Raw genomic sequence first — 24,721 nt, forward strand, 5'->3', positions numbered from 1 at the left:
ACGCCCACACACACACACTGGATAGGAAAAGTCCCAATAACAACAGTCTGGGGATAATTTTAGACACATCCTCTCGTTATTTGCCTCTGTCTCACTCTGTCTCTCTCGCTTTGAACGTGTGATAGAAATAAATACTAGTGAACACACACACACACACACCACATAAACACGTGCCAACACTTTCTCTGACATAGCCCTCACTTGCGGACAGACACACCTTCAGGCTGGCCCACGCGGCCAGAGGCTGTCAGACAGTCAACGGCTGTTTGTGCTGTTTGTACTTTCTCATTTGCTTTTCACTGTGAGTGGCTTTCTCATATCTTTGTATCTCTTCTCTTTGTATCTCTCTGCATCTCTTCTCTCTGTATCTCTTCTCTCTGTATCTCTTCTCTCTGTATATCATCTCTCTGTATCTCTTCTCTCTGTATCTCTCTGTATCTCATCTCTGTATCTCATCTCTCTGTATCTCTTCTCTTTGTATATCATCTCTCTGTATCTCTTCTCTCTGTATCTCTTCTCTCTATATCTCTCTGTATCTCTTCTCTCTGTATCTCTTCTCTCTGTATCTCTCTGTATCTCATCTCTCTGTATATCATCTCTCTGTATCTCTTCTCTCTGTATCTCTTCTCTCTGTATCTCTCTGTATCTCATCTCTCTGTATCTCTTCTCTTTGTATATCATCTCTCTGTATCTCATCTCTCTGTATCTCTCTGTATCTCTTCTCTCTGTATCTCTCTGTATCTCATCTCTCTATCTCTTCTCTGTATCTCTTCTCTCTGTATCTCTCTGTATCTCATCTCTCTGTATCTCATCTCTCTGTATCTCTCTGTATCTCATCTCTCTGTATCTCTCTGTATCTCATCTCTCTGTATCTCTTCTCTCTGTAGCTCATCTCTCTGTATCTCTTCTCTCTGTAGCTCATCTCTCTGTATTGCTCTGTATCTCATATATCATCTATATCATCTCTTCTTCGTTCTCTCTCTACCGTCTCTCCCCTGCTGCAGTAAGCAGTGTTGGGGGTTATCGTTCACATATCAATTTAAAAGTCCTTCTTTGCTCCCAGGAGTGTCTCCGCTTTCTGAACACTGTCCTTTTCTTCTCTACATTTTCAAAGAAATTTGATTTTGAAAATGTTTTCTGTTTTTTTAAACTGAATGATTTTAACCAATAGGGAGGCTGACTGATCTTACAGATCCACTAGAAATACCTCTGAGCTGTTGATCTCAAGAACCAGTACACCAGGTACATCAGGAAACGGAAACCAGTAAGTTATGGTAATAAATAGGTCAAGTAATTATGTTACGATCGTATCAGTACTGATCAAACAAACACACACACACACACACATACACACACACACACACACACACACACACACACACACACACACACACACACACACACACACACACACACACACACACACACGCACACACACACACACACACATAAGTACGAGTCCTGGCACAAAAAAAAAGGCTAACGTAAAAGTAGAAATATATTAAAATAAGGAATGACTATTCAGGCTTGATGAAGAAACACAGAGGACACGTATGTTGAGACGGTGCTTGTCTGAAGGAAGTGGCTTTGAGGGATGTTGCAAGGTAGCGGCCGGAAGCAGGCCAACACAGCAGGCTCCATGTTGCTACCATGGCGATGGCTGCCTAAGGAGGCGCCCGTCGGTGGCCTGTCTGCTGTGACACTGGAAGGGCTCCTGTTGTTCATACCTCAAACCACCCGGCCCAGAGGGCCAGTCTAGTACAATGTCACACACTGCCCAGAGACACAGCTTTAACCAGCGCAGTGTTTACACTGGTGAAACTGAGACAGGAAGCACGTAGAGAGGATACATTCAAGCATGGTTTTCTCACGCTTCCGTCTCTAAGGCTGTCTCTAATGCTGGGCGGGACTGCTTGTGAAATAACCCCAATGTGTGTATCAAAACTAAATATGCAGTTCAAATATATCTAATATAATACTATATCAGATTAGTCTCTCAGACTGAGGACTCACCCTGCAGGCTCCTGAGGTAGATCTTCAGACCGGAGCACAGTTGCGGGTCTCCGACCTTCTCAAACTGTTTAAACAGGCGGTTGATGGAGCCCTGGACAGACTCATGCCTCCTGATCTCCGCTCTGATTGCGGTCGAGTTCACAGATCTGCTGCTGCTGTTCATCCTGATGTCTTCTTCAGCCCATTTGAAACCCTTCGCATTTCCCCAAGAAAGCAGAGACTGCGATGCAGACCTCAACAGTCGTGTCTCTGGTCTAGACCACAGAGCTCAGCTCGCTGCGAGCTGTTTCCCCTACAGGTTATGAACTAACTTCCTGATTAAAAAAAACAGGTTCTTCAGCCCGCAGCAGCCTGATCAGGCTTCATAAACGATGAGCCAGCACGCTCCAAAGGCCTGTTCCCGCTTTGTAACCATAATAGAAACCTTAATGAGCATTACAGTACTAGCATGAGCCATATCGGCCCAGCCAAGCTCAGATTACTTTCTCAAGGTCCCAATGAGTTAGTTTGAAACAGGTTTGAACCCCTACATCAGAGATTAATCATATGTTTGAACCCATACATCAGTGAGTAGCAGTGGTGATTTCTCTAAGACTGCAAGGGAAGCTCAGCTTCCCCTAAAATTTCCAAAATTAAATGGTCAAATATATAGTCAAGGGCGTCATCAGCTATTTGAGAGTGGGGGGGACATATTTTCACGGGGGGTCTGGGGGTCCTCCCACAGAAAAAAATTGAAAGAAGTAGATGCAATTTCCCGCATTCTGGTTCATTTTACCATGTTTTTAGATTTAAAATGATCTCCCTCTTTCATTGATTTTCCTTGGAGCTGGCATGGTCTGCAATTACTATTATGTTATTTATATATATATATTTTTTTTTTTTTATTATTATATATATATATATATATATATATATATATATATATATATATAAAATTTAACAGCCATTGAAAACGTTTACATGTCTTGATGATATATAGGCTAGGTTTTTTATACAACAAAGTGGCTGTTCGGCACGAAGATTTGATCTTTGTGACTTTGAATATTGCTAATGCCAGAGAATGTCTCATGAGGGTGCTAACATTCTTATCAGAAAAGCTGGCTGTGCTCCATGTTTGGCCATGGAAGAATGCAATTTAGCTGTTTGGCCACTCAATGGAAAACTTGGGCAACTTTACTTTACTTTACTTTCCTCTTCCTCTTCGAAAAAAAAAGTCCTTACGTCCATCTCGTGTCGCTGTCGTTGATCCAACTCTCAACAACAGCTTGCTTCGGTCGGCTTCTGTGCGTGTTTTGAATGCGTGCGTGATGCTGCGTTGTGTGTTAAAAAAACAGAAAAACGCGAGTGGATTTCTGTGGGTATTCCCCCTACTGATAAAGTGGAACGGATTTGATTGTGAAGTGATGGAAAGAATGCTGGACTAGTAGACCAGTCATGCACTAATATCTTTGATGGCAAATGTGGGGGGGTCGAAATGACTTTTTTTCAAGGGTGGGGGGGACGTGTCCCCCCCCAATTATATTATGGTGACGCCCATGTATATAGTGTTGTGTTAACATTTCATTGACTAAAAATGCGTTAGAACACGTCCATCTCGAAGACGAGTTCGTTCAGAATCAGCTGCTTATCGCAGGACGACTGACTCGATTTCCTTCTCATACATTCCCGTAGCGTCACAGTGCATTTGCCTGTTGAAGCTTAGCGTCCATCCACTTCAATGGGGCTGCATAGAACAGCTTTTTTTAGTGCGTCGAAAGTCGACAGTCATTGGATAATGCTGCGATTATGTCCCGCCCACGGACGCTCAGCGTCTCTGGGGGTGAATGAAGGAGTGGGCTGGCCTGGACGCTGGGCTTCTGCGTGATGATTGGAGGGTTTTCGAAAGACTGAGTTGCCGTTTGAGTGACAGCGATTCTGAACTATAAAACGTTGCAGGCGCTCTCTTCAGTCCTCAGTCCCATCGCGGGTTTAGCAAGCGAGTCGAAAGACAAACTGCAAACTATTTCTTGATATTTGCTTGGCGAAATTGCTAGACAATTTTCATCGTACATTTCGTACACTTATACACTCAATTCCTTGTTTCAGTTTAACAGAATTCCCACATTTCCTTATTTGAGTTTAATATTGTTTTGGTAGTTGGCCATCACTTTGATTCAGGGAGCCTGAGGTCTGAACTTCAAGTCCTGTATTCAGATCAGGACTTGCAGGGTGACAGGGGAAAGCTGTGTGATTTCTTGGTGTTCCTTAAAGACATGGAGATGGACAGTGCAATGCCTCAGCTTTACAAACTGTTCTCATTAGTGGCAACAATTGGAGCTACATCTGCAGGTGTAGAAAGGAGCTTCTCCTGTTTAAAGCGGCTCAAGTCCTACACCCGTAACACGATGGGCCAAGGCCGTTTAAGCAGCCTAGCTCTGCTGGCCATTGAGAGGACACTGGTCAAGTCACTGGAAAAGACAGCTAGTTGGTATGACAGGGTCACAGAGCATTTCCTGAAATGCAGAATTTACATATACATATGTAAATTCATATGTAAATACATATACATAAATTGACAATTTATATGATGTAGGCCGAAAATTAGCTTCCCCTCTTTGAAAGACCAGCAGCCGCCACTGGTGAGTAGTTATTTTTACTAACTCTGGCATATTTACATGGTGTTTTTTTTATACAATGTTCATAAATATGCATGGTCCCTGTCAAATAAACCAATGAAAAGAAAAGAAAAAAAGATTAATCATAGGTTTGAACCCCTACATCAGTCATTATAGGTTTGAACCCCTACATCAGTCATTATAGGTTTGAACCCCTACATCAGTCATTATAGGTTTGAACCCCTACATCAGAGATCATATCATATTCATATTCATCACTTTGAACCCATTCATCACCGATGGGTGGTGTCGAGCCGCTCCGTGACGTCATCCATGTGTCACGCTGACGTCATCAGCCCCCCATCAGGCTGGTGACTTGCGGACTGTTGTTGACTCACAGACTGGTGACTGGGTGCGGACTCTCCCTCCTCCAGAGAAAGACTCTCCCTTTAATCACTCACCGGTAGACCGTGACCATGGTGTGCGGCGGGTTCACCTGCTCGAAGAACGCGCTTTGCTCCCTGAATGTGGTGTACATGGTGAGTACTGCTGTAGCACAGGCTAACTCCGGGAGCTAACGGCTTCAGCACAGGCTAACTCCGGGAGCTAACGGCTTCAGCACAGGCTAACTCCGGGAGCTAACGGCTTCAGCACAGGCTAACTCCGGGAGCTAACGGCTTCAGCACAGGCTAACTCCGGGAGCTAACGGCTTCAGCACAGGCTAACTCCGGGAGCTAACGGCTTCAGCACAGGCTAACTCCGGGAGCTAACGGCTTCAGCACAGGCTAACTCCGGGAGCTAACGGCTTCAGCACAGGCTAACTCCGGGAGCTAACGGCTTCAGCACAGGCTAACTCCGGGAGCTAACGGCTTCAGCACAGGCTAACTCCGGGAGCTAACGGTCCAGAACCAGAGCAGGACAATGCAGTGTGACCCTCACATACATGCTGCCCTTATTCACAAGCCGCCACAATCTGTTTACCAATGACCGTAGGTACTGTGTGTGTATACACGTCCTCTGTCGGGAGCTGTGCTGCCGGAGGGCAAGGCACACTGGACCCGAGTATGACCTGTCGCTCTAGCTCGGTAGCTCGTTAGCTCGTAGGCTAGCAGGCTAGGCACTAACGGTAGCTATCTCAGCCCTGCGCTCCGTTAGCCGACCTGGTGCTAGCTGGGCTTGGTGATGAAGGGCTCAGACAGAGAGCCACCAGGTCTGTCTGTCTGTCTGCCTGCCTGTCTGTCTGTCTGCATGTTAGTCCTGGCATGTAGATGTCTGTAGAACATCACTCAGACTGTTAGCTTCACCAGGTGTTGTTGTTGAGCAGCCTGTAGTCATGGGTCCATTACTGCGGATCTATGGATATCTAGTCAGTGACTAGTCAGTGACTGACTGCTGAGTTAACGCACAATGGTCGGATGTTATTTCGAGGCGAAAACCCGAACACATTGTGCTATTGTGACGTCAGAGGGTCACTTCATAAGTTAAGGGCTAGCTGGTCGTGGTGACGTGGAGACACTAGGTGATTTATCGACCAGGCTCAGGGTTCACTTTCCAGTCAGCATATGGGAGTCCCGGCCACAGACAGATGCCTGTACAAGGACGTGTACCACATCACCTGACTGACTGGGAGGGTGGCTGAGGGGACCACTGCATACAGCGAGGCAGAGCTACCAAAGTAGTTCATGCACATTCGTACTCCTCCATGTCCGATTATTTACTGTTCCAATGTATCGGAAATGCATTAGTCCAGGATGTGTGTGTCTGAAACTGTGCTGAACTTCATTGTTCAAGATGTAAGGCATTTCCCCGTCTTTGAAGAAATGTTTTTAACGCGGCCTAGTTAGTTTAGTAGACGCCTCTTTGCCTCTGCCTTAAATACGGATCATAAAACTCTGCCTAGTGTTGCCATAGTGACCCCATCCCTGCTTCCACCTTCACTGCTCATCATATGAGGCCATATGTCACCAACAATCTAAGATTTAAATGTTATCTCTGTGTGGAACCAATAGGCGGACCTTGCTTGTTGTGATTGGGTGATGAAGCTCTTGAGCTAAGTGGCAGGTACTGCTCCGACGTCAGAGGGCTGATGTCTGCCATCCTGCTCCTGGGGCCCTGACGGTGGCTGTGTTTCAGATGGGGGGGCTGCTGCTCCTCCAGGGCCCTGACGGTGGCTGTGTTTCAGATGGGGGGGCTGCTGCTCCTCCAGGGCCCTGACGGTGGCTGTGTTTCAGATGGGGGGGCTGCTGCTCCTCCAGGGCCCTGACGGTGGCTGTGTTTCAGATGGGGGGGCTGCTGCTCCTCCAGGGCCCTGACGGTGGCTGTGTTTCAGATGGTGGGGCTGCTGCTCATCGCGGTGGCGGCCTGGGGAAAGGGCTTCGGCCTGGTGTCCAGCATCCACATCATCGGGGGGGTGATCGCGGTGGGCGTCTTCCTGCTGCTCATCGCCATGGTGGGGCTGGTGGGGGCCGTCCACCACCACCAGGTCATGCTCTTCTTTGTATCCTTCAAGCGCAGCCTGCTCCCATCGGGGGACAAAGTCATCTGTAGACATTAGACGGTGATAGGATATTTTTGCATGTTTTTTTTAATTCATAAAATGTTAAAAATGTTTCATTTTGTAATCTAAAACAGGGGTCACAACCTTTTTTGTTAAAAGGACCCGAGCCGGGCCCCCGGACCGGAGCAGCTCTCCAGAGCCGGCCTCCGGTCCGGTCCGGGGGCCGGCTCCGGTCCAGGGGCCGCGGGTTGGGAATCACTGATGTAAAAAACAGGGGACAGCGGACCAAACATGAGGTTGTGAAGCTGTAACCTTTAGTGGTTTTAATCCTCTTCTTGAGATAAAGGTTTAACAGTGTACAGTGAGTTTAACCTTTAGTGGTTTTAATCCTCTTCTTGAGATAAAGGTTTAACAGTGTACAGTGAGTTTAACCTTTAGTGGTTTTAATCCTCTTCTTGAGATAAAGGTTTAACAGTGTACAGTGAGTTTAACCTTTAGTGGTTTTAATCCTCTTCTTGAGATAAAGGTTTAACAGTGTACAGTGAGTTTAACCTTTAGTGGTTTTAATCCTCTCTTTGAGCTAAAGGTTTAACAGTGTACAGTGAGTTTAACCTTTAGTGGTTTTAATCCTCTCTTTGAGCTAAAGGTTTAACAGTGTACAGTGAGTTTAACCTTTAGTGGTTTTAATCCTCTCTTTGAGCTAAAGGTTTAACAGTGTACAGTGAGTTTAACCTTTAGTGGTTTTAATCCTCTCTTTGAGCTAAAGGTTTAACAGTGTACAGTGAGTTTAACCTTTAGTGGTTTTAATCCTCTCTTTGAGCTAAAGGTTTAACAGTGTACAGTGAGTTTAACCTTTAGTGGTTTTAATCCTCTCTTTGAGCTAAAGGTTTAACAGTGTACAGTGAGTTTAACCTTTAGTGGTTTTAATCCTCTCTTTGAGCTAAAGGTTTAACAGTGTACAGTAGGGGTGTGAACGGGTACACGTGTACACGTGTAACCGGTTAGTAAATCATAACCGTTTAGGAAAAATCAGTAAACGAAAACCGAAAAAATATATTTTTTAAAAATCTTCAATCAAAATTAACACATACTATTTATTTAGAGATTAATAAAGCTACAAATGTTCCACTTTGACAATGTTAATGCGCTAAGAAATGCACGTGATAAATGTTGGGTAACTGACCACCGGGCATTACGTCATGTAACACCTAAGTTTCACTTTGGACTTGCGATGGCAGCTGACACGAAACAGCGAAGTGCGGCGTGGAGGTTTTTTGAAAAAAAACCCGAAAGGAGACCAAGTGAAATGTACACTGCGTGGTCTGTAGGAGTGCATCTGCCAAGCAATCAACATAATATTAGCTAGAACCCTTCAGGTGGTCAAGAGTCTGCCTAATCATGAGGTGACACAGAGGAGGAACCACGCAACCGTCTGAGGTGAATCCATGAACTAAGACGCACAATAATTGAGGTGGTGGTCCATTGGTCATATAGTGCGACTGCAGTCCACTTAAAAAATAAATAAATAAAAACTGTTAACTGTGTACACGAATAAAAAGGGCTCATGTAACCGTTTACAATTTTTTGTAACCGTTCACACCCCTAGTGTACAGTGAGTTTAACCTTTAGTGGTTTTAATCCTCTCTTTGAGCTAAAGGTTTAACAGTGTACAGTGAGTTTAACCTTTAGTGGTTTAATCCTCTCTTTGAGCTAAAGGTTTAACAGTGTACAGTGAGTTTAACCTTTAGTGGTTTTAATCCTCTCTTTGAGCTAAAGGTTTAAGTGTACAGTGAGTTTAACCTTTAGTGGTTTTAATCCTCTTCTTGAGATAAAGGTTTAACAGTGTACAGTGAGTTTAACCTTTAGTGGTTTTAATCCTCTCTTTGAGCTAAAGGTTTAACAGTGTACAGTGAGTTTAACCTTTAGTGGTTTTAATCCTCTCTTTGAGCTAAAGGTTTAACAGTGTACAGTGAGTTTAACCTTTAGTGGTTTTAATCCTCTCTTTGAGCTAAAGGTTTAACAGTGTACAGTGAGTTTAACCTTTAGTGGTTTTAATCCTCTCTTTGAGCTAAAGGTTTAACAGTGTACAGTGAGTTTAACCTTTAGTGGTTTTAATCCTCTCTTTGAGCTAAAGGTTTAACAGTGTACAGTGAGTTTAACCTTTAGTGGTTTTAATCCTCTCTTTGAGCTAAAGGTTTAACAGTGTACAGTGAGTTTAACCTTTAGTGGTTTTAATCCTCTCTTTGAGCTAAAGGTTTAACAGTGTACAGTGAGTTTAACCTTTAGTGGTTTTAATCCTCTCTTTGAGCTAAAGGTTTAACAGTGTACAGTGAGTTTAACCTTTAGTGGTTTTAATCCTCTCTTTGAGCTAAAGGTTTAACAGTGTACAGTGAGTTTAACCTTTAGTGGTTTTAATCCTCTCTTTAGCTAAAGGTTTAACAGTGTACAGTGAGTTTAACCTTTAGTGGTTTTAATCCTCTCTTTGAGCTAAAGGTTTAACAGTGTACAGTGAGTTTAACCTTTAGTGGTTTTAATCCTCTCTTTGAGCTAAAGGTTTAACAGTGTACAGTTTAAGGTTTACAGTGTACAGTACAGTGGTGCTGTGGTTTCCTTCACTGTGGTCCAGTACATGGTCATCCTCTCTTTGAGCTAAAGGTTTAACAGTGTACAGTTTAAGGTTTACAGTGTACAGTACAGTGGTGCTGTGGTTTCCTTCACTGTGGTCCAGTACATGGTCATCCTCTTCATCGTCTTCCTGTTCCAGTTCGGGGTGTCCTGCTCCTGCCTGGCTATGAACCGCGGCCAGCAGGTCAGACACACCTTTCACTCTTTTACCTTCTGTCAACTCTTTTTATTTCAGATATCTTTAAGTGTACAAAAGGGAAAATGTAATTTATGAATGGTTCAACTTTGACAAATGCAAAAAAAATATCAATCAAGTTCATAGCTAAACTGTTAGTGTTGATGTCTTTTATCTGCACTCAGAGATGAGTTGAAAGACCCCATATCATGCTTTTTTAGGGTTAATGATTGCATTTTGGGGTACTATTTTGGGGTGCCTGTATGTTAGAAATATCCCTTAATATTCTCACACTGTTAATTTCTTTAAAACCAAATTCAGTGTCTTTCAAACACGTTTGGTTTTGAATCATGTCACATTAAGGCCCGCCTCCCGAGTAGCCCAGTCTGCTGTGATTGGTCAGCACGCCCACTGGTCGAACACTTGCGCGTGTGTCGGCAAATTCACACCCCCGAGAAGTTGTAAATAATGCGGGTAGACTGTAGACAGGAGGCGGGACTTCTGCACGTCAGCCCGTCCACTGCAGTCTGAAGTCACACTGTTACGGGAGTAAAGTCTGAGTGCAAACGAGGTCTTTCACACACTTATTGAGGGCGTTCTCCGTAGGGGTGGGAATCTCTTGGCACCTCACGATTCCATTCAGATTCAGATGCATGATTTTCATATATATATATATATATATAGATATATAGATATATATATATATATCTATATATATCTGAGTTTGCTTCTCAGAGTTTGCTAATCACTTCCTACTTTTGTGATGATCATTAAAGACAATCAACAGATGAATTACCTTGTCTAATATTTTATATTAGACAAGGTATGCTATGGGAACATCACACACCCTTGTGATGAAACTTATATTTTATATTAGACAAGGTAGAACCCGCAGGCAGAAAGGAGTTTCCTGTAGCGCTCTGCAGCAGGCCAACAAATTTAATTAAAAAAAATAAAGATTTCTTTTTTTTTTTTATTCCAATTATTAACTTATCTGCATCGAGACGTAATCGTTCTAGAGAGAATCGCGATGCATCGAAGAATCGATTATATTTCCCACCCCTAGTTCTCGGTGGGCGCGAATACCCCCTGGCTCGGACTTAGATTGTTCTAGTTTAGCAGACGTGTGCGTACGCGTGCATACGGCATCAGACAATCTAACGCACAGGGAGGAGTCCAGAGCAGGACGGCCCTCTGAGGCGTGACGCGGTGTGTCCTGGCGCAGGAGACCCTGCTCAACTCGGCCTGGGGGATGCTGCACAACAAGACCAAGGTGGAGCTGGAGGACAAGCTCAACTGCTGCGGCCTGCTCAACACCAACGCCACCCGCGCACAGTTTGAGCTGGACGTGTCCACCTGCAACGCGGTGAGCTGCCCCCCCCGGCCACGCCGTCCTCAGAACACCAGGGCCTAGTCCTTAACAAGGGACCTGAGGACACCAGGGCCTAGTCCTTAACAAGGGACCTGAGAACACCAGGGCCTAGTCCTTAAGGGACCTGAGAACACCAGGGCCTAGTCCTTAACAAGGGATCTGAGAACACCAGGGCCTAGTCCTTAACAAGGGATCTGAGAACACCAGGGCCTAGTCCTTAACAAGGGACCTGAGAACACCAGGGCCTAGTCCTTAAGGGACCTGAGGACACCAGGGCCTAGTCCTTAACAAGGGATCTGAGAACACCAGGGCCTAGTCCTTAACAAGGGACCTGAGAACACCAGGGCCTAGTCCTTAAGGGACCTGAGAACACCAGGGCCTAGTCCTTAAGGGACCTGAGAACACCAGGGCCTAGTCCTTAAGGGACCTGAGAACACCAGGGCCTAGTCCTTAACAAGGGACCTGAGAACACCAGGGCCTAGTCCTTAACAAGGGACCTGAGAACACCAGGGCCTAGTCCTTAACAAGGGACCTGAGGACACCAGGGCCTAGTCCTTAACAAGGGACCTGAGAACACCAGGGCCTAGTCCTTAAGGGACCTGAGGACACCAGGGCCTAGTCCTTAAGGGACCTGAGAACACCAGGGCCTAGTCCTTAACAAGGGACCTGAGAACACCAGGGCCTAGTCCTTAACAAGGGACCTGAGAACACCAGGGCCTAGTCCTTAAGGGACCTGAGAACACCAGGGCCTAGTCCTTAACAAGGGACCTGAGAACACCAGGGCCTAGTCCTTAAGGGACCTGAGAACACCAGGGCCTAGTCCTTAAGGGACCTGAGAACACCAGGGCCTAGTCCTTAACAAGGGACCTGAGAACACCAGGGCCTAGTCCTTAACAAGGGACCTGAGAACACCAGGGCCTAGTCCTTAAGGGACCTGAGAACACCAGGGCCTAGTCCTTAAGGGACCTGAGGACACCAGGGCCTAGTCCTTAACAAGGGACCTGAGGACACCAGGGCCTAGTCCTTAAGGGACCTGAGGACACCAGGGCCTAGTCCTTAACAAGGGACCTGAGAACACCAGGGCCTAGTCCTTAACAAGGGACCTGAGAACACCAGGGCCTAGTCCTTAAGGGACCTGAGAACACCAGGGCCTAGTCCTTAACAAGGGACCTGAGAACACCAGGGCCTAGTCCTTAAGGGACCTGAGAACACCAGGGCCTAGTCCTTAAGGGACCTGAGAACACCAGGGCCTAGTCCTTAACAAGGGACCTGAGAACACCAGGGCCTAGTCCTTAAGGGACCTGAGAACACCAGGGCCTAGTCCTTAAGGGACCTGAGAACACCAGGGCCTAGTCCTTAAGGGACCTGAGAACACCAGGGCCTAGTCCTTAACAAGGGACCTGAGAACACCAGGGCCTAGTCCTTAAGGGACCTGAGAACACCAGGGCCTAGTCCTTAAGGGACCTGAGAACACCAGGGCCTAGTCCTTAAGGGACCTGAGAACACCAGGGCCTAGTCCTTAAGGGACCTGAGAACACCAGGGCCTAGTCCTTAAGGGACCTGAGAACACCAGGGCCTAGTCCTTAACAAGGGACCTGAGAACACCAGGGCCTAGTCCTTAACAAGGGACCTGAGAACACCAGGGCCTAGTCCTTAACAAGGGACCTGAGAACACCAGGGCCTAGTCCTTAACAAGGGACCTGAGAACACCAGGGCCTAGTCCTTAAGGGACCTGAGGACACCAGGGCCTAGTCCTTAACAAGGGACCTGAGAACACCAGGGCCTAGTCCTTAACAAGGGACCTGAGGACACCAGGGCCTAGTCCTTAACAAGGGACCTGAGAACACCAGGGCCTAGTCCTTAACAAGGGACCTGAGAACACCAGGGCCTAGTCCTTAACAAGGGACCTGAGAACACCAGGACCTAGTCCTTAAGGGACCTGAGAACACCAGGGCCTAGTCCTTAACAAGGGACCTGAGGACACCAGGGCCTAGTCCTTAACAAGGGACCTGAGGACACCAGGGCCTAGTCCTTAACAAGGGACCTGAGAACACCAGGGCCTAGTCCTTAACAAGGGACCTGAGGACACCAGGGCCTAGTCCTTAACAAGGGACCTGAGAACACCAGGGCCTAGTCCTTAAGGGACCTGAGAACACCAGGGCCTAGTCCTTAAGGGACCTGAGAACACCAGGGCCTAGTCCTTAAGGGACCTGAGAACACCAGGGCCTAGTCCTTAAGGGACCTGAGAACACCAGGGCCTAGTCCTTAACAAGGGACCTGAGGACACCAGGGCCTAGTCCTTAAGGGACCTGAGAACACCAGGGCCTAGTCCTTAAGGGACCTGAGAACACCAGGGCCTAGTCCTTAACAAGGGACCTGAGGACACCAGGGCCTAGTCCTTAAGGGACCTGAGAACACCAGGGCCTAGTCCTTAAGGGACCTGAGAACACCAGGGCCTAGTCCTTAAGGGACCTGAGAACACCAGGGCCTAGTCCTTAAGGGACCTGAGAACACCAGGGCCTAGTCCTTAACAAGGGACCTGAGAACACCAGGGCCTAGTCCTTAACAAGGGACCTGAGGACACCAGGGCCTAGTCCTTAACAAGGGACCTGAGAACACCAGGGCCTAGTCCTTAAGGGACCTGAGAACACCAGGGCCTAGTCCTTAACAAGGGACCTGAGGACACCAGGGCCTAGTCCTTAACAAGGGACCTGAGAACACCAGGGCCTAGTCCTTAAGGGACCTGAGAACACCAGGGCCTAGTCCTTAACAAGGGACCTGAGAACACCAGGGCCTAGTCCTTAACAAGGGACCTGAGAACACCAGGGCCTAGTCCTTAAGGGACCTGAGAACACCAGGGCCTAGTCCTTAAGGGACCTGAGAACACCAGGGCCTAGTCCTTAAGGGACCTGAGAACACCAGGGCCTAGTCCTTAACAAGGGACCTGAGAACACCAGGGCCTAGTCCTTAACAAGGGACCTGAGAACACCAGGGCCTAGTCCTTAACAAGGGACCTGAGAACACCAGGGCCTAGTCCTTAACAAGGGACCTGAGAACACCAGGGCCTAGTCCTTAACAAGGGACCTGAGAACACCAGGGCCTAGTCCTTAACAAGGGACCTGAGGACACCAGGGCCTAGTCCTTAAGGGACCTGAGAACACCAGGGCCTAGTCCTTAACAAGGGACCTGAGAACACCAGGGCCTAGTCCTTAACAAGGGACCTGAGAACACCAGGGCCTAGTCCTTAACAAGGGACCTGAGAACACCAGGGCCTAGTCCTTAACAAGGGACCTGAGAACACCAGGACCTAGTCCTTAACAAGGGACCTGAGAACACCAGGGCCTAGTCCTTAACAAGGGACCTGAGAACACCAGGGCCTAGTCCTTAACAAGGGACCTGAGGACACCAGGGCCTAGTCCTTAACAAGGGACCTGAGAACACCAGGGCCTAGTCCTTAAGGGACCTGAGAACACCAGGGCCTAGTCCTTAACAAGGGACCTGAGGACACCAGGGCCTAGTCCTTAACAAGGGACCTGAGGACACCAGGGCCTAGTCCTTAAGGGACCTGAGAACACCAGGGCCTAGTCCTTAACAAGGGACCTGAGAACACCAGGGCCTAGTCCTTAAGGGACCTGAGAACACCAGGGCCTAGTCCTTAAGGGACCTGAGAACACCAGGGCCTAGTCCTTAACAAGGGACCTGAGGACACCAGGGCCTAGTCCTTAACAAGGGACCTGAGAACACCAGGGCCTAGTCCTTAAGGGACCTGAGAACACCAGGGCCTAGTCCTTAACAAGGGACCTGAGGACACCAGGGCCTAGTCCTTAAGGGACCTGAGAACACCAGGGCCTAGTCCTTAAGGGACCTGAGAACACCAGGGCCTAGTCCTTAAGGGACCTGAGAACACCAGGGCCTAGTCCTTAAGGGACCTGAGAACACCAGGGCCTAGTCCTTAAGGGACCTGAGAACACCAGGGCCTAGTCCTTAAGGGACCTGAGGACACCAGGGCCTAGTCCTTAAGGGACCTGAGAACACCAGGGCCTAGTCCTTAACAAGGGACCTGAGAACACCAGGGCCTAGTCCTTAACAAGGGACCTGAGAACACCAGGGCCTAGTCCTTAACAAGGGACCTGAGAACACCAGGGCCTAGTCCTTAAGGGACCTGAGAACACCAGGGCCTAGTCCTTAACAAGGGACCTGAGAACACCAGGGCCTAGTCCTTAACAAGGGACCTGAGAACACCAGGGCCTAGTCCTTAAGGGACCTGAGAACACCAGGGCCTAGTCCTTAACAAGGGACCTGAGGACACCAGGGCCTAGTCCTTAACAAGGGACCTGAGGACACCAGGGCCTAGTCCTTAAGGGACCTGAGAACACCAGGGCCTAGTCCTTAACAAGGGACCTGAGAACACCAGGGCCTAGTCCTTAAGGGACCTGAGAACACCAGGGCCTAGTCCTTAACAAGGGACCTGAGAACACCAGGGCCTAGTCCTTAACAAGGGACCTGAGAACACCAGGGCCTAGTCCTTAACAAGGGACCTGAGAACACCAGGGCCTAGTCCTTAAGGGACCTGAGAACACCAGGGCCTAGTCCTTAACAAGGGACCTGAGAACACCAGGGCCTAGTCCTTAACAAGGGACCTGAGAACACCAGGGCCTAGTCCTTAACAAGGGACCTGAGAACACCAGGGCCTAGTCCTTAACAAGGGACCTGAGAACACCAGGGCCTAGTCCTTAACAAGGGACCTGAGAACACCAGGGCCTAGTCCTTAAGGGACCTGAGAACACCAGGGCCTAGTCCTTAACAAGGGACCTGAGAACACCAGGGCCTAGTCCTTAACAAGGGACCTGAGAACACCAGGGCCTAGTCCTTAACAAGGGACCTGAGAACACCAGGGCCTAGTCCTTAACAAGGGACCTGAGAACACCAGGGCCTAGTCCTTAACAAGGGACCTGAGGACACCAGGGCCTAGTCCTTAACAAGGGACCTGAGAACACCAGGGCCTAGTCCTTAACAAGGGACCTGAGAACACCAGGGCCTAGTCCTTAACAAGGGACCTGAGAACACCAGGGCCTAGTCCTTAAGGGACCTGAGAACACCAGGGCCTAGTCCTTAACAAGGGACCTGAGAACACCAGGGCCTAGTCCTTAAGGGACCTGAGAACACCAGGGCCTAGTCCTTAACAAGGGACCTGAGAACACCAGGGCCTAGTCCTTAACAAGGGACCTGAGAACACCAGGGCCTAGTCCTTAACAAGGGACCTGAGAACACCAGGGCCTAGTCCTTAAGGGACCTGAGGACACCAGGGCCTAGTCCTTAAGGGACCTGAGAACACCAGGGCCTAGTCCTTAACAAGGGACCTGAGAACACCAGGGCCTAGTCCTTAACAAGGGACCTGAGAACACCAGGGCCTAGTCCTTAACAAGGGACCTGAGAACACCAGGACCTAGTCCTTAACAACGGACCTGAGAACACCAGGGCCTAGTCCTTAAGGGACCTGAGGACACCAGGGCCTAGTCCTTAAGGGACCTGAGAACACCAGGGCCTAGTCCTTAAGGGACCTGAGAACACCAGGGCCTAGTCCTTAAGGGACCTGAGAACACCAGGGCCTAGTCCTTAACAAGGGACCTGAGAACACCAGGGCCTAGTCCTTAACAAGGGACCTGAGAACACCAGGGCCTAGTCCTTAAGGGACCTGAGAACACCAGGGCCTAGTCCTTAAGGGACCTGAGAACACCAGGGCCTAGTCCTTAACAAGGGACCTGAGGACACCAGGGCCTAGTCCTTAACAAGGGACCTGAGAACACCAGGGCCTAGTCCTTAACAAGGGACCTGAGAACACCAGGGCCTAGTCCTTAACAAGGGACCTGAGAACACCAGGGCCTAGTCCTTAAGGGACCTGAGAACACCAGGGCCTAGTCCTTAACAAGGGACCTGAGAACACCAGGGCCTAGTCCTTAACAAGGGACCTGAGAACACCAGGGCCTAGTCCTTAACAAGGGACCTGAGAACACCAGGACCTAGTCCTTAAGGGACCTGAGAACACCAGGGCCTAGTCCTTAACAAGGGACCTGAGAACACCAGGGCCTAGTCCTTAAGGGACCTGAGGACACCAGGGCCTAGTCCTTAACAAGGGACCTGAGAACACCAGGGCCTAGTCCTTAAGGGACCTGAGAACACCAGGGCCTAGTCCTTAACAAGGGACCTGAGAACACCAGGGCCTAGTCCTTAAGGGACCTGAGAACACCAGGGCCTAGTCCTTAAGGGACCTGAGGACACCAGGGCCTAGTCCTTAACAAGGGACCTGAGGACACCAGGGCCTAGTCCTTAAGGGACCTGAGGACACCAGGGCCTAGTCCTTAACAAGGGACCTCCTTTTCTGCAAACAAGGACTTTTTGCAATCAAAGAGTGCCAATGTGCATTGACTCAGGTTAGAGTCTTAAACAGGGACAATGTGATGATGTCATCATATTATTTCACCGCACATGTTAAGTTAGACAGTCTGTTGATGTCTTTCAGGATTTAAAATGATTCAGTTTTGTTGTTTATTTTCCATTGTATTGCCGTGGCTACGCCCCTGTTGACCCTTGACCCCAGACCCTGAGCACTGATTGGGTTCTCGTCCTCAGACCTGTAAGAAGACCAGCTGCTCGCAGTGCGGGAACATGATGCTGGACCACGCCAACGAGGTGCTGAAGATCCTGGGCGGGGTGGGCCTCTTCTTCAGCTTCACCGAGGTCAGAGGGGGGGCCACACTGAGGGGGGGCCACACTGAGGGGGGGCCACACTGAGGGGGGGGCCACACTGAGGGGGGGCTGGGGGTCATACTGAGGGGGGGCCACACTGAGGGGGGGCCACACTGAGGGGGGGGCACACTGAGGGGGGGCCACACTGAGGGGGGGGCCACACTGAGGGGGGGCCACACTGAGGGGGGGCCACACTGAGGGGGGGCTGGGGGTCATACTGAGGGGGGGCCACACTGAGGGGGGGCCACACTGAGGGGGGGCCACACTGAGGGGGGGCTGGGGGTCATACTGAGGGGGGGCCACACTGAGGGGGGGCCACACTGAGGGGGGGCTGGGGGCCACACTGAGGGGGGGCTGGGGGTCACACTGAGGGGGGGGCCACACTGAGGGGGGGCCACACTGAGGGGGGGCTGGGGGCCACACTGAGGGGGGGCCACACTGAGGGGGGGCCACACTGAGGGGCCACACTGAGGGGGGCTGGGGGCCACACTGAGGGGGGGTTGGGGGCCACACTGAGGGGGGGCTGGGGGCCACACTGAGGGGGGGCCACACTGAGGGGGGGCCACACTGAGGGGGGGCTGGGGGCCACACTGAGGGGGGGTTGGGGGCCACACTGAGGGGGGGCTGGGGGCCACACTGAGGGGGGGCCACACTGAGGGGGGGCCACACTGAGGGGCCACACTGAGGGGGGGCTGGGGGCCACACTGAGGGGGGGCCACACTGAGGGGCCACACTGAGGGGGGCTGGGGGCCACACTGAGGGGGGGTTGGGGGCCACACTGAGGGGGGGGCCACACTGAGGGGGGGCTGGGGGCCACACTGAGGGGGGGTTGGGGGCCACACTGAGGGGGGGGCCACACTGAGGGGGGGGGGCCACACTGAGGGGGGGGCTGGGGGTCTACACGTTGTGCTGGGTCAGGGTCACAAAGTCACAGTCACATCTTATTGTACAAGCACACGAGAGTACAGTTCTTAGGCCGCCACATAGCAGCAACAACACAAGATAAAGTAAATAAAGATGAGTACAAATAAAAATCTGTAAAAATAAGTTGCTGCATAGATCACAATAATAAATAATAATAAGAGACTAAAACAGTGGTAATGTGCATAATGATCAGCTGTAAAGTGTTCCAGAGGTAGTGGCACAAGCCACCGTTGATTCTAGTGCAAAAATGCTGTGCAAATGACAGATGTTTTATTTTAATATTCAGTGCAGTGCGTGGGGTTGGTCTGGGGGTCGTGGACTCCTCCAGCTGTTGGCTGTTGTCTGACTGCTTGGGGGGGAAGAGGTGTTTGATAAGCGCCGCTGTCTTCCTCCTCCAGATCCTGGGCGTGTGGCTGGCGGTCCGCTACCGGAACCAGAAGGACCCGCGGGCCAACCCCAGTGCCTTCCTATAGTGGAGCCCTCCCTCCGCCCCGCGCCACCGTCAGTCCGTAGGTCCACTGGTACACGTAGAATCCCTCTGTAGGCAGACCTCCCCTGGGCGTCACAAACCACCAGCACTGTGGCCCGTCGCCGCTGGATGTAATCACCTTTCTTCAACATTGCCTTTCCCTTTGGTTTTGTGCCAAATTCCCATACATTGAGTCTGAGGATCCTGGGATACTCGGCGTGACACGGAGACGTCTTCCCTGGTGGTGGTGTCCAGACGCCACCTTGGTCTGAGTGGCGGAGGTCCCGGTGCAGCTCTCTGTAGGGTCTGGCCTTGACTGCATGTGTCCTTGTACATACGTGCCCCACACCCCTTTATTTGCCACAGTTGCATTTCCTTTGCCAACGTGATCCTGTGTCTTCTCTTCTACTAACTGGTATACTGGTATACCTTCTGCAGTCAGTCTCCAGCTTCCTGCTGCCTGCATGTCTAATAATGACGTAGGGGTCGGTCTGTACCTGTGTGTCACGGCCTACAATGACGTAGGGGTGGGGAGGTCTATGATGACGTAGGGGTGGGGCGGTCTATGATGACGTAGGGGTGGGGCGGTCTATGATGACGTAGGGGTGGGGCGGGCTACGATTACGTAGGGGTGGGGCGGTCTATGATGACGTAGGGGTGGGGCGGTCTATGATGACGTAGGGGTGGGGCGGTCTATGATGACGTAGGGGTGGGGCGGTCTATGATGACGTAGGGGTGGGGCGGTCTATGATGACGTAGGGGTGGGGCGGTCTATGATGACGTAGGGGTGGGGCGGTCTACGATGACGTAGGGGTGGGGCGGTCTATGATGACGTAGGGGTGGGGCGGTCTATGATGACGTAGGGGTGGGGCGGTCTATGATGACGTAGGGGTGGGGCGGTCTACGATGACGTAGGGGTGGGGCGGTCTATGATGACGGTAGGGGTGGGGAGGTCTATGATTGAGGTATCGATGGGACAGAGCTTTTGAAGGATGGAGGGTCATCATCATGCGTGTGAAGTAATTTATTAACCTGTGTGGATGCGGTTTATTGATAGTTTTCAGATGTGCTGAAGCCAGGAATGCTGGGATTTATTTGGGGTTTTGGTAGCTTGGTAATGTGAGTGGAAACCGGGTTCTTTCTGAACTTGTGAAACTGAGCCAACTAAGTGAAACAGTCCCGGTCAGTGGACTACCAAGGGACGCCCACCTCCATCTTGTACATAGTGTTTTGTATAGTTGATGAACTCATGTTGGGTTTAGCCTGTGGTCCACCATCCAGTAGGAGGCGCTGAGGAGAACTATCCATCCTTTGTATGTCTATGTTCCTTTAAGGTCTGCTTAGCGTACAGTCCTGGTAACAGCGTCCCTTCTTATGAAACTGGAAGACAGAGGAGGAGTTTGGGTGGTGCTGTTGATTTAAATTCATCGGTTCATTGGGTTCATAGACAATAAAATTGTGCTATTCTGTTAACTCTGCTTCAGTACATTGGTCGCACTGCTGATATCCTTTCTTTTTTTTAATTACTTTAGTCTTTTTTCGCAAATACATGTTAACTATTGCCATTCTTTAAACAGTGTTAAAATACTTGTGAAAACATTGATGTATTTGCTGAATCTATTTAAGTGCTGATCATGCACATTAGGTTACAATGTTTTGATTTTAAGATTTGTACTTACTATGTAATTATTTGTTGTTTTCCAGTGAAACACTTTCCCGTTGAGAAATGATTGCTTGTATATTCCATCTTTAGGCTTTTCAGTGACACTTCACATCAAATGGCCTGTGTGTGAACCTGCATATGTTTGTTTGAGGTTATTGCAATTTCAGATAGCTTTTTAACATTTGATTAGTGATAAATCATACCATACAGCACACATTCTCAAAGTCTGTCAAATTGTACTGTCTTGGTTTCATTTTTGTCTTAATTTTCAAAATAAATGAAACCTCATTGGATTCTTAATGTGTTCATTTATCAGCTACTACCAGAGCACCTTCCACCATAACCAGTGTGGGAGTGCAGGTATAAATGTGCTAATTGCAGAACAACAATTTATTTATAGATACGGCTATTTAGATGTCTATGACTGCTTGGGTAAAAGTTGAGTTCTAAACCACCACTACATTGATACCAGCTGATTTTATATTGAAATATATAATATTGGATAATGGCAACACAGAATTCTTGTTCACCACATGGTGGCAGTGTGAAGCATTTCTGAGTCCACCTCAGACGTCTAGGCTCTTGGACTGTCATTTTGCGGTCAGGTTTTACCTGGTGAATCTAATGCACGGTCCAATGGAGGAACATGTTGCCACCAACAGAACGGGTGGAATTGAGCGCGTCCAGAACTAATCAAAAATGAATCGGCTAGTTGTGGAAATGATTTAATTGACAAGCTGGGCCAGCATCCCGCTGAACAGCGCGGAGGAGAGCCTCCAGGGGGCGGAGTGCTGTGTGTGGGGGGACGAACGTCGTCACGTATAATGAAGGTACCTTAATACCTTAAAGCTCTCAAAAGAGAGCTCCAAAAATAAGACAAAGAGGCACACTCTTCCTTTGTCTTGAATGGCCAATGGGAGGCTGTCGCGTCACGTATGTCGGAGCAAGGGGAGGCGTGTTCCTGGCTAGACGGCCCCCCTCCTGGCACACAGCGCCCACCCCCCAGCAGGGGGGCCTTTGTTTTAAATGAAATGCACCTGCTACCGCCAATCAGGGGCCTTTGGGTCCTGAGATTATTTCCACGGGGTTGGATATTGCACCAGGGATGAGCGTGTGTCCGCTCCCCTGGCAGCGGGTCCGGGGCCGCGCCCGGCCCCCTGTGGGCCCTATGTGGAGGAGGAGGAGCTGAGGAGCCCCAGCACCAACGAGGGCCATCTGTCCGCTGGACCCACACAGCCTCCCAGCTCCACGCTCAGCTCAGCAGGCCAAGAAGAAACATCATTCTGTTCTGTATCTAGGGTGAATTATGAACACATGAATGTGTTGAAGGATCCCGTTGGCCAGTGTTGGGGGAAAAAATGGGGATGCTGAAAAAATATAACTGAACAGTTCAGATATCAGTTTTTCAATAGAGCCATATTATAGCTACAAAATCCTCACTCAAGCCCTGTTGTGTTTGTGGAGCTGCTTGTAGCCGTGGTTGTATCAGTGCAGACAGAATCACTGCATCATTTACACACAGGGACGCGCCCTGGAAAGGACAGAAGCACTGGTCACTGCATTACCATTTACAATTCTAGAAGATAACACACACACACGTCGCTGATTTAACTGGATTTAGGGGGTATCCTGTAAACGAAATAGGATGGGATATCTTATGTTCTGCAAAGGTTTTGTTTCTGCTAATCCTTCATTCATTTTCCACATGTTAACAATTTCTCCAAACATACTTTGCTCTCCCACGGCAGATCAATCCTCAACATCCATTGGAAAATCTTTTTTTCATCTGCTTGACAGAAGCAGCGATCGGGGAGAATGAAGGCGTTCCTAATGGCTCTAGAGCGCTTCTCTCAGTGGGATCCACAGGAAGAGGAATCATTCCCATCAGTGAGGTGGAGACAAACAGGTCAATATGGCCTATCAATAATGTCTTCTTAAAGACAGCAGGAGACACGCGTCCTGCTCATAGCCATGAAGCCCTCTACTGCTACAGGTACAAAGGGCATCACCTGGTGAAGCCCTCTACTGCTACAGGTACAAAGGGCATCACCTGGTGAAGCCCTCTACTGCTACAGGTACAAAGGGCATCACCTGGTGAAGCCCTCTACTGCTACAGGTACAAAGGGCATCACCTGGTGAAGCCCTCTACTGCTACAGGTACAAAGAGCATCACCTGGTGAAGCCCTCTACTGCTACAGGTACAAAGGGCATCACCTGGTGAAGCCCTCTACTGCTACAGGTACAAAGGGCATCACCTGGTGAAGCCCTCTACTGCTACAGGTACAAAGGGCATCACCTGGTGAAGCCCTCTACTGCTACAGGTACAAAGGGCATCACCTGGTGAAGCCCTCTACTGCTACAGGTACAAAGAGCATCACCTGGTGAAGCCCTCTACTGCTACAGGTACAAAGGGCATCACCTGGTGAAGCCCTCTACTGCTACAGGTACAAAGAGCATCACCTGGTGAAGCCCTCTACTGCTACAGGTACAAAGAGCATCACCTGGTGAAGCCCTCTACTGCTACAGGTACAAAGGGCATCACCTGGTGAAGCCCTCTACTGCTACAGGTACAAAGGGCATCACCTGGTGAAGCCCTCTACTGCTACAGGTACAAAGGGAATCACCTGGTGAAGCCCTCTACTGCTACAGGTACAAAGGGCATCACCTGGTGAAGCCCTCTACTGCTACAGGTACAAAGGGCATCACCTGGTGAAGCCCTCTACTGCTACAGGTACAAAGGGCATCACCTGGTGAAGCCCTCTACTGCTACAGGTACAAAGAGCATCACCTGGTGAAGCCCTCTACTGCTACAGGTACAAAGGGCATCACCTGGGCCGGCCGTGGCTCCACAAGGCCCCACCTTAAATACATTTACAAGGGCGGTAAACTTGCTATGGTTGCTTTCATCTTTGCCTGCATGTAAACTTCTTACATGTGCCCCAGGCTGAGATGAACCAGTAACCGTGGTAACAATGTCCAGAGCGGGCTGCTTCCTCCATCCTCCTGAGCTGGAAATGAAATGTCTCAGAGAAAAAAGGAGAAAGGAGAAAGCCCTTCTCTGACGGATGTTTCTACAAAGATCAATTCCTTAATGGTCAGTGGGAGGTTCCCCTGTGGCAGAGGAGGGGTGAGAGACAGAGGGGTGGATAAAGGTTTCCAGGAGGAGGGGGCTTGTTCCAACTGTACATACTATGAGCAGATACGTCATGCTCTAAATATACAGACATCTCAGACATAACTATGAACACAGTTGTATAGTATGGTGTATTTTTATACTATTCATTGCGCCCACGCACCTCTTTCCAAAGGTTTTATATATAGGAAATAATAAGCACCAATCAGACAGTTTTGCTGATCACCTTCGGCGCTCACGTGTTCACGTATGAAACAACAAAAGAGGTGGAGCACACTCCCCCTAGAGGTCACAGGCTGTGGTGCAGACCAAGCACCCACAGGGCGGGGCTGTTTCAGCTGCTTTATTGGTGAAGGTGTGGTGATGAACCTGCCATGCAGGAGCTCTGAGCTCGTGCGGTGGCGGCTGGTTTCATCTGTGCTCACTGATGACTCAACGTGCAACAGGTGTGCAGCCTCCCCGGCCCCAGGGTCCAATCAGACACGCCGTGAGGCTGCTTCAACCAGCCC

General features: G+C 49.5%; 3 protein-coding genes across 3 annotated transcripts in view; 2 read left to right on the forward strand and 1 right to left on the reverse strand.

Annotated features, from left to right (window-relative positions):
• agap2 (ArfGAP with GTPase domain, ankyrin repeat and PH domain 2) overlaps positions 1 to 2,279 on the reverse strand; it is a 32,020-nt gene extending 29,741 nt beyond the window's left edge. The window contains 1 exon segment of the mRNA XM_084479075.1: positions 2,014 to 2,279. Coding sequence (XP_084335201.1) covers positions 2,014 to 2,176 — 163 coding nt within the window. The 5' untranslated portion in view covers positions 2,177 to 2,279.
• Positions 2,280 to 4,984: 2,705 nt separating this feature from the next.
• Positions 4,985 to 19,946, forward strand: tspan31 (tetraspanin 31). The gene is made up of 6 exons (XM_084479170.1): positions 4,985 to 5,146; positions 6,937 to 7,104; positions 9,833 to 9,913; positions 11,130 to 11,270; positions 17,907 to 18,014; positions 19,346 to 19,946. Exons 1-6 carry the CDS (start codon positions 5,084 to 5,086, stop codon positions 19,418 to 19,420), a joined length of 636 nt encoding a protein of 211 aa, XP_084335296.1. The 5' UTR covers positions 4,985 to 5,083; the 3' UTR covers positions 19,421 to 19,946.
• Positions 19,947 to 21,378: 1,432 nt separating this feature from the next.
• Positions 21,379 to 24,721, forward strand: part of marchf9 (membrane-associated ring finger (C3HC4) 9) — a gene marked incomplete at both ends in the record, with an annotated part of 27,488 nt that continues 24,145 nt past the window's right edge. Inside the window, 2 exons of the mRNA XM_084480266.1 lie at positions 21,379 to 21,439; positions 22,212 to 22,369. Coding sequence (XP_084336392.1) covers positions 21,379 to 21,439; positions 22,212 to 22,369 — 219 coding nt within the window. The remainder of the gene's footprint in view (positions 21,440 to 22,211; positions 22,370 to 24,721) is intronic.

This window comes from Micromesistius poutassou (genome assembly GCF_964030765.1).
Source record: "Micromesistius poutassou genome assembly, chromosome: 15".
NCBI lineage: Eukaryota > Metazoa > Chordata > Actinopteri > Gadiformes > Gadidae > Micromesistius > Micromesistius poutassou.

What these genes read in the sequence shown, in the direction of transcription:
- tspan31 (XM_084479170.1), top strand. Translation starts at nt 5,084, where the DNA reads ATGGTGTGCGGCGGGTTCACCTGCTCGAAGAACGCGCTTTGCTCCCTG. An exon ending in CTATGAACCGCGGCCAGCAG is followed by an intron (nt 9,914 to 11,129) that starts GTCAGACACACC and finishes GTCCTGGCGCAG; the next exon opens with GAGACCCTGCTCAACTCGGC. An exon ending in TCTTCTTCAGCTTCACCGAG is followed by an intron (nt 18,015 to 19,345) that starts GTCAGAGGGGGG and finishes TTCCTCCTCCAG; the next exon opens with ATCCTGGGCGTGTGGCTGGC.